This window comes from Pterocles gutturalis, unplaced genomic scaffold, assembly GCF_000699245.1.
Source record: "Pterocles gutturalis isolate BGI_N339 unplaced genomic scaffold, ASM69924v1 Scaffold48838, whole genome shotgun sequence".
In the NCBI taxonomy this organism is placed as follows: domain Eukaryota; kingdom Metazoa; phylum Chordata; class Aves; order Pterocliformes; family Pteroclidae; genus Pterocles; species Pterocles gutturalis.
The window spans coordinates 1376-11445 of NW_010124808.1; the positions used below are offsets into that span (position 1 = coordinate 1376).

General features: G+C 38.1%; 1 protein-coding gene across 1 annotated transcript; it reads left to right on the forward strand.

The window, feature by feature from the left end:
* Window positions 1-2544: 2544 nt before the first annotated feature.
* Window positions 2545-9904, forward strand: LOC104465346 (histone acetyltransferase KAT2B-like; the record flags this gene model as incomplete). Its single annotated transcript, XM_010078349.1, has 4 exons — window positions 2545-2671; window positions 7252-7397; window positions 7918-8007; window positions 9723-9904. Coding segments are annotated over 4 exons (545 nt in total), but the record flags the coding sequence as incomplete, so codon positions are not given.
* Window positions 9905-10070: the final 166 nt, after the last annotated feature.

The window sequence follows — 10070 nt, forward strand, 5'->3', positions numbered from 1 at the left end:
TTAACTGAGCTGTTATCATGATTTGTACATCTGTTTGTTTGCATCTTTGCTGTTAATTATTGTGTGACACTAAAGTTTGTGTAGTTACTCCCTGTTTATAGTTTCTAGGCTTGATAGTAAACATTGTGTGGTGAGCTTCTGTGAAATACTGCTTCCACTTGGAGGAAAAATGAATCAAAAACTTGTGCCTGGTTTGAGAGGGTTTTCTTGGACATGTTTCGTTGTGGTATGATTTAAGGCAATTAATAGTAAGCATGATATTATGTCAGTAATTTACAGTGTTGAACATTTGTCCGGACAGCTGCGTGGGAAGGATCAAATCTTGCTTTCCTAAAATAATATTGAATCAATTTTTGTTTGAGAACTTCTTGATGAATGTCTCTTGAATTTTCTTTGGCATTCTCTGACAGGTTTTTCTGTGACAGTTTCTGTATCCTTGTCTTAACTGCCAAAGCTCTGATGGCAATGTTGCCTCTCCCACAGAGCAGATGTGGGTGGCTTATTTGGCACTGGTTTTGTGTAGCTTGAGCCCCTAATTGGAAGTGTGCTTTCCCATCATCTCACAGATGTCCAAAGCCCCCCACACTAAGGCAGCTCTTGGTTGACAGGTGTCCCTCAACCGCTGATCTCGCTTTCTAGTCATTAAAGTTGAAGAGGTCCCCATAGGACTGGATAACAAACCAAAGTAAAACTGTCTCCGTGCCTGTGAAACTGTAAGAGATGGTTTCTGCTGGAAAGTAACATCGGGCCTTCTTCACTTCTCTGCCAGTCACATTACTCATAGAAAACATACTAGAAAAATAACATAAAATTCACCATCAATCCATCCAGATGGCGTTTTATAAGACTTAAAAAAAAAATTGTTTTAATCTTCCCCACATATCGTACTGCAACCTCCAGGATGCCACATGATAAATACAAGGGGGGGGAGGCCGCCCGCACCCACGCAGTGAGTTTGGTCAGCCGGGGGGTCAGCCAGCGCACGTTGTCCCCTTTCCAAGGCAAGTATGTGGAAGTGGTTTTGCTGGGTACTTATTGGTGGATTTCTGAGTCATCTTGATGGCTCCAGCTGCTGAAAACGCCACTCACACCCCTCTGTAACAGCCAGACTGCCCCAGCACAGCCTGACACCATGGGACCCGGGGCCAGGAGCCCAGACTTCAGCGTTAGAGATGGTAAAAACATCATGTGGTGCTCAGCAAACTGCAGGCAGTGGTTTTCTTGGTGCTCAGGTTGCTGAATATTGAAATTAGATTGGAAGAACAAATTACCCTCAATCTACAAAGCTGTCAGTCTTAGGAGCTGTCAAGCTGTGATCCTCTCTGCTTTTCCTGGGTGCTTCTTCCTTAGGTTAAGGTGGGATTTGGAAACATAAAAGCAAAATGAAATAGGTTCCTGAAATAGATTACTTTAAATATATTCAGAATTGGTTTTGAAAAATGACACATTAATGGTGGATATATTAACATCACATTTTTTTCTACTAAGGTTGTTTCAGTCATAAATATTATGCAGCGGTTGGCATACTTTCCTGACTGAGGTCTTGGCACTGCAAATTCATGAGTATCTTGTTACAGCCCAGTGCATAGATATCTCTGAGCAGTAGAAATGCACACTTTTTTTCCGATGAGATCTTCACATAGGTAGATGAATGCTGTTAGAAGAAATTTACCATCAAAATAACTAATACCTTTTGGATACGTGTCAGAAAATCCCCTGCTATAAAGCTGCTCTTTGGGTAACTAAAATCGGGTCTTTGAACTTCTGAGTGATTTGAAACACGATTACCCAAGTCACAACTTCTCCCTTCATGGTCACCCCTTTTAGCTGGAGTCTGTTGGTGATGTTTCGCAGTCACTGAGTGTAAATAAACTTTCCAGGGTAAGCAGCAGGTTTCATTGGTAGCATCACTGTCTTTGGCATCCGTTGCTTTTGTGGGTAAGCCTTGCTTTAGACAGCATTCGCCAATAATGCAGTTACTGTTTGCTTATTTCAGTATTTAGTTAACCCTGCTTGGGTTCTCGCGGGCTTGTTTTTAGTTGCATGATTCTTTGTTAATGGTATAGCTGGTGAGGCGGCGATAAATGTGTTGCCTGTTAGATAACCTGCTTGTGTTGCAGTCATTAAAACTGTCTTGGTGGCGGGATCTGTGTGTTGATATACCAGTAAGTGTTTGAATACTTCTTTCATATAGCAGCAAGAGTGAGGGCTTTCTGTAAAGGAATTAGCCACAGTTTGTGGATATATTTTTCTGAGCACAGTATGCTTACTGGAACCATGTTAATTTCTCTATTTGGGTTGCTATTCTGTTTCTGTTTATTTCTTGAAAAGAAGGTCTAGCTGTGTGGTAGATAAAAAAAACCAAACCAAAGAAAACAACAAAAAAAACACCCCAAAAATCTCCCCCAAAGCGTCAAAACAAAACAAAAAAAAACAACTTGAAATTAATAATGTTACTTTTTCTTGCTTTTGAAATAACGGAGTTTCAGCAAGTTCCTTGCTTTTTTTATGCTGTTGATATGTACCCCTTTGCTTTGATTTCAGGCTGAGGAATCCTGTAAATGCAATGGCTGGAAGAACCCCAACCCGCCTCCCACGCCCCCCCGGGCCGAGCTGCAGCAGGCGGCCGTGAGCCTCGCCGAGCCCTGCCGCAGCTGCAGCCACGCGCTGGGTAAGCTTCTGCCCTTCTCCTGCAATCCACCTGCCTATACCTGCAAGTCTGCACTCTCACGAGACGAAAGCCAAAATGCTGTGCCAAGACCTAGAAATGGGGGTCACGATTGGATATAAATGTCAGTTAACCTAGGTTAAAATATGTTGGAAATATCCTAAAATGAGTTTTGAAGAAATTGAACTAAGGTACAACTTCTAACAACCCAGACATCTTAAATTGTTAAAATGCAAAAGCACTTTTAGGCTACCCATAATAATTTAAATACTTTGTGTAACGTATGCATTAACCTCACATTGTTTAATCTGTCAGCTGCCTTCGTTACAACGTGAATGACTCTCTCCTGTAGGCTGTGTTATGTTTTCTTACTGCAGAAGAAACTATAAAATATTATTGAACAATGCTGAAGCAGGGACCCTTTTCCTACAAAAAGAACTGTGCTTTTTCTGTGTCACAGAAAATACTAGGGTTGTACATCTTAGCATTCTCTAAGTTATTGTGCGGACAGCTTGCGTATCTTGGAAGTAACTGTTCAAAATCCACTGTTAAATACTGTTGTGGGACTTTGTTTTTTTTTTTTTTTTTTTGCACGAATAATACATAGTGATTTGTTGCCCACATAGCCTGAAAAAGAGTGGTGAATCACTGTATTATTTTTTTAAGAATTTATGCTTGTCCAAAAGAAAAGCTGATGGCTTTTTCTGTGTACATTAGCAACTATTGAATAAATATTGAGCTAAAATGAAATTCAGATCTAATTGAAAAGAAGCAGTTGTCCAAAACTTAGGACAGTGAAATAAGAAAAAGGAAATCTAAAACCTTCACAATGGATAATTTATATTTCTTTAACTTTTGAAAATAATATTGTACTTTGTGTGGAACACTTTTTTTTTTTTTAATTGGGATTTATTTTTATTTCTGCTCTCTTTTCTTTTTATTCTTTCATTACATTTGATCTATTTCTGGGCTTTTCAGCAGATTTCTTTGCCTTCTTGATATCCCAAATCTCTGGATTTGCTTGCAGGAGAAGATTAACAAATGCATAGTATCACAGAAAGTTTGATCACTTTAGCCCAATAAGTTTCAGCCTTTCATTACGAAGCTTCTCTGTGCTGCTTTTGGTTTTGCAGTCAGGGTAGCTTGTGTTACCCTTCCCTTTCGTTCCTGGCCTTGGAAGGAAGAGTTGCTTGTTGTGTGTTGTGGGTTTTTTGTTGTTGTTGTTGGTTTTGTTTTTGGTTTTTTTTTTTTAATCTTATGAGATGTTGTGTTTGTCAGTTCCCTGTTCCTCAGCGGAATTTGTGGATAGCTATGTATTTTGTAGAAAAACTCAGGTCTTCTACAGGCTCAAACTGTTTTTGGTCTATTAAAAAAACCTTGTATTGCTCATTAGCCAGGGAACCAGGGAAAACCAGAACTGTAAAGCTAGTACCAGTGAAATTGTACCTTATGGAACAAACTGTATTTTTATTTATTACTCTTTTTAGAAAAGGTAGAGTTTCTTATTTTTCTGGCTGCAGCTAATGAGGATGATGTTTCGTTTGAAATAACTGAAATGAGTTGCTGTCTGCTTCAACATACAATAAGGAAAGCAAAATATGTCTTTCAGCGGTATTTTCCAAGATATTTTTCCTGTTCATCTTCTCTAAATTAGTGTGTTCATGCTGAATGGCTGTAAAACCAGACTGACCGCAAGGTGTGCAGGCTTCAGGTTGTCATCTGTGCTGTGTTTTCTCTTCCTCGGAGAGCTGTTGAAATAGCATTCCTGTACTGGTGAAAGCCATACTTGGTGTAACATGTAGGGTGTTTGGGGTGTTTGCCTTTTTTATGTATGATTTTCTTCCAAAGGTAATCCTAGACATTAGTCTTGTTTCAGACATCTCTTTTTCGGGGTATGGTTTGATCTTCAGTTTTTGGTGCATAAATCTCTTTGGCAGTGTGTATTAGCTTATCAAGGTTATTTCTGTCTACTTACCTACAACTTGTAGTGTTTTTTGTATTCTTTTCCTGTGTTGTCAACTTATCTACAACTTGTATTCTTCTGTTTGTCGCTCAACCCCACAACTTGGCTCTGTACTGGGTTTTTAATGATTATTTCTTTTATTGGGTTACTACCATAACACTGTGAAGTGGCGACTGAATTGTGCCCTGGGAGAATTCACTTTCCACCAGCCTCAAGACCAGGTGTTGTGTAGACAGAGGCTTTTTTCTCTTTTATATTTGGTTGGTTTCTCCTGTGTTACAGGGTGCATTTTCCTGTTGGTAAACATTTTCAGTCTTGAGTCACTTTCAAAACTGGTTAGTTAATATGTTAGTACACTGCATACACACTCATCTCTTTTTTTTTTCCCAGTACTGTGTTTGATTCCTGCTATGCGCCTTCACCCAGTGTATTTGGGTATTTCTTGGTTTGCCTGTCCTAGATACACTACTAGTGTTTTTATGTACGCGCTGATTTTGAGGTAGTCTGTGGATGCATTCCTCCTTAGTCTGTTTTCTGACTGCTTCTAATTCATACACTCAAGTACTTGCCTATTGAAGTTTTACAACTAAAATAATTAACTGGCTGTTTTTCAGGTCCTCACAGAGCCTTGGCCTTGTGCTTTCTGCTTGCTTTCTTCTGTATGCTGTAGCAGGCAATACTTGTCATTTTTTTAAATTTATTATTTTTTTACAAGTATATCAGCAGCTGAGGAAGGAGGTACCAGGCAGATGAATGCGACTGTCAAGAATAACACAGTATGTGATGCCAGTGTACTACAGCTTTGATTTTAATAAAAGGTTTACTAATGAATTCCCACAAGAATTTGGGGATGGGCTGTGAACATCTGAAGAAGCGTAGTTTGTTGGGCTGATGTACAGATGTAGGTGACGACTCAACAGTAAATGGCAACTGGTAGTAAATACATGCTGATAATAATACGTTTATGTTACTTTTAGATTCACAGTATAGGTAATAATTCTCTAATAAAATGTTTTAAGTACGGCCACTAGGTAGTCAAGGTAACTGTCAGTATTGCTATGAACACTGTGTGGAAATGGCTTCTTATGCTGATGTTTTATTAATTTGTTAGTTGAGTGCAAGGTTTCTTTAGTATGTTATCGATTCCTAATGCAGTGCTCATCTAGGAGGGAATTTATTACTTTTACAAGATCAGAACAGACGGTTGGGAATATGAAACCTTCATATCTGGCTCAAGGACAAAAGTGAAATAGTTTCATTCTGCCCAGAATGCTGAATATTTGTTCTTAAAGAAAGCCCATGATGGCCATACCCCGTTCAGTTCTGAGCATATACTCAAAACAAGTGAACGTTTAGAATATAATGTCTTAAGTGGAAATGATTGCTGGCATCTTTTTAACTTTCTGAGCAATGGTGTCCTGTTTACTTGAAGCTGCACAAATTTATTTGAATTTAAATGTTTTGGCAGGTGTCACACGAAACTTTCCAAAACAAACCATCTTTGCTGGGTGGCCAATAAATATGATCATTTTCAAGTCAAGTGTTATTTCTCCCCAGCTCCTCTCCCCTTAAGGATTCAGATTTATGCTGAAAATTTCTCACCAGTCCCAATCACATTGGCATATCTAAAATAATATAATAATTACATAAGAAGTAAATATTGATAAAAGTTATAAAAATATATACAAATAATATGCACAACTTTTAAAATAATTTTCCTTTTCTTGTAGAGGATGTTTTCTTGTCCTTTCAGAGGAAAGGATAAGCATGCCATGTACATTTGCCTGAAATCGGCAAAGATAGTTACTTTTTGTAATGCAAGTATCTTCCTTCTGGGAATTGACTTTTTGTTTTAAATGGACTTCTCTCTTCCTGGGGCCAGTTTTTCAAACCAACTTGAAATGAACTTCCTACTTCGTACTTACAAACCTGAAGCATTTGAAAATTACAAATGTGGAACTGTATTTACCTTTGGAGATGATAAAAGGGAGTTTGTCACTTGGAAATTGGTACGTTGAAAAATGCTTTTCTTGTAAAATTCTGATCAAGTGAGCATCTCCAAAGCTTTGTTAATGTCATGTTCGCAAAGCATAGTTTGACCTTATGTGATTTGAAAGGAATAGACTTAGCCGATTATGTCCAGTTTAAAACAAAAAGCCTATTTATGGAGATGATTTTTTAAAATCTTCACGGAACTAGGTGCTACTTGCATCAACACGTGGATTACCTGATTTATGGGAATTGTGGATTTATTTTCTTCAGTCACGAAAGCTTGTCCCAAAAGCACAGCTCTTGGACAAAAATGTCTGTGTTTATTTATATATTGTAATATATTAATACAGACAGAACTTTTGTGGTCTGTTTTAAGTGTTAATAGGTGCTGTGATTCCAACCAGCTGTCATTCCTCTGCTGTGGGATTTACCACTGCTTGGCTATCTCTGCAAATTACTCCAATGTGACACATATTTCAGTTAGCTCTGATAAGACGTTCTGTTTAAATAGGCTATTAAAGGATCAGTGCCTTCACCATTGGGGCTTAGTTTGAAATATCCTGGGAATACTTGTGCTATTGATTCTTTCAGTAGGCTTTGTACAGTTCTGGATTCTTATTTCATTTAGCTGCTCATGTTTCTCACCTGGAGAATGTGTCTGAAGAAGAAATGAATAGGCTCCTGGGGATTGTATTGGATGTGGAGTACCTGTTCACCTGTGTCCACAAAGAAGAAGATGCAGACACCAAGCAAGTTTATTTCTACCTGTTCAAAGTAAGCTGAACTTGTGTAGTACCTTCTCAGGTTTCTCACTTTCCCACACATAAGCCAGTTTCATTGCCCCTCATGCATGTATTGACTCTATCTGGTGAGACTTTTTTTTTTTTCTAGTGTTATGCTTTAGTGGCTAACCATGGGCTAGACACTGTGGTATTTTCAGTGTACTACATCTTACTCCAAAAGTCGTCCATATGAATCAGGAGCTGACCCTGAGTCCCATCTATAAACTACGTAGCCTGCAAGCTGTATCCTCTTCACTTACACATGAGGGAAAGTCAGTTGACAGAAATGCTAACTTAGCTGCCTACATTTGCTCAGAGAAGCCTCTTACATGCACTTCAAGGAAGGTGAATTCACGGAAGTTTAGTAGCTATAAATTTAGATGACTAAACAAGCAGATATAGAACCCGGAGATTTTCAACACTGCTTGCAGTGTGTTGTGCACCTGTGACTTCCATTGACCCTATGTATGCAAATATACTAATTAAAAAAAAAAATTGTCTATTTTTAACAGCTTTTGAGGAAGTGCATTTTACAAATGGGAAAACCTGTAGTAGAAGGATCTTTGGAAAGTCCTCCGTTTGAGAAACCTAGCATTGAACAGGTAAACAACCAACACATGCGTTTGGTTGGTGTGGTTTTTTGATTTGTTGGGTTTTTTTGGGTTTTGTTTGTTTGTTTGTTTGTTTGTTTTTAAACGTGGGCACTGGTTTTGAAAACGTGACGTTTTAGGCAGTTTGCAGGTGTTTCTGTGTATTACTGATGACAGAGGAGGGGACTGTAGGAGACTTCTGTTGCTGCTTTTCCTTTAGTGTTGATACAATAGTTGCATTATATGATTTCTCTCATCATTCATCTTATGCTTTAATGAAATAGACTTTTTTGTGGTTTAGAGAATGCAGTTCAAATACCACTTTTATGTTGTCAGTTCTAATCTTTGTTTCAAGTGAAAAATGCTGTTGAAGTTTTGAAATCCAATATTAAAATGACACTTGTCTTCTGTAAATCAGTGAAAATATTACAGTCCAATTCAGTGAGATCATAGCCTTTTCTTTCAAAGGGCACACAACAGAAACCAAAGCTGAAAGCAAAGAATAACTGAGGCTTTTGTAACTCTCAAAGGATAAAGAACATATGATAAATTCAGATTTTGATTAAGCAATCTCCTGAGAATGCACTCTCGGCACACCGGTGGTCCCATTAGCTCCAGCGAGACTATGCAGTAGCTCACACACCTCACTGAAACAGGAGCTCAGTGTTTTCCCGTCGGTGTATGAATGGTTAAAGAGGATATTTTGAATGTGAAGACTGTTATGTGTAGTAATTATTTCCTTGCAACTCTCACTTCTTGTAATTTAGGAAAATCAAAACACTTTATTGCTGAATTTCTGGAAAGTCTTCACCTTAAGTTCTCCTTTAGTTTGAGTATAAACAAAGAATAAGTGTATGTAATCCCCTTACTCTTCTAGTCCTTAAAATATACTACTAAGCAGGTTTTGTACAATGTAATTTTTTGTCATGTTCTTCATTTTGTTCAATTTGCTTAAGGAAGTAAAGCATAGAGATGAAAGAGTAATTCCTTTTGCAGTTTATTCTGAAGTAATTTTCCCTTAAAATAGATGAATATTTTCAACTCTGTTTTTTAGCAGTACAGCAGCTCAGTCACACAAAATTATTTGCTAAGCGGCAGTAGCATAGTTGATTTATAATATATATGTATTGCAGCACTTTTAGTCACACATTTTAACTATCTTCAGTAGCTTTTTTTTTTTTTAAGTAGACAGCGTACAAAGAGCAATGAAGTGACATAGTTGCGAAATACTGTCACTTCTTGAAGAAATAATATGATGTGCAGACACAAACTTAACTAGAAGTCCCCAAGCCCTAGACTACTACTGAAAAGTGGCTGGAGAGTTTTTTTGGTGATACCTGATTACAGAGGAAACAAATCATGCAACAAGGTTATCAGCAAAATTGTACGTATACGAGCATATAGAAGAAAGCCCCTTGGACCTTTCTCTACTCCCTGTCAAAGTTTTTTACTTTGAAAAGCAAGGAAAAGTAAAGAATTTTCACTCTCTCCCTTTAAGTCAGCTGCTGGAGTTGCATAGAATAAGAACATCTGGAGGTGCCTGCTGCTGTGTAGAGGCGAACCAGCTTGTGGCAGCTACATGAGTAGCTAAGCAATGAGTTCGTGATCTCGGGTATTTGTTTTCTTTCCCATGTAATGCAAGTTCATGGTTAATAAACATAAAGTTCAAAGACACTCCTGCAAAAATTATGGCTAAATAATTAAACATGTTTTTCTTCTGTTTTAAGGGTGTGAATAATTTTGTGCAGTACAAATTTAGCCACTTACCCTCCAAGGAAAGGCAAACGATAGTGGAACTGGCTAAAATGTTTCTGAACCGCATTAACTACTGGCACTTGGAGACACCTTCTCAGCGAAGACTAAGATCACCCAATGATGATATTGCAGGGTATAAAGTGAATTATACCAGGTAAAGCTGCTTTTGCTTGTTACAAGTCTTGCTTACAAATATGGCATGTACACGCTTCGGGAATACACTGGTACCTCTATGCCCTAGGTGCACCTTGTGAATTTTTTGCAGTCATGGAGTTTATATGAAAACCTGAGGATTTCAGTAAAGCATTTGACACTGTCTC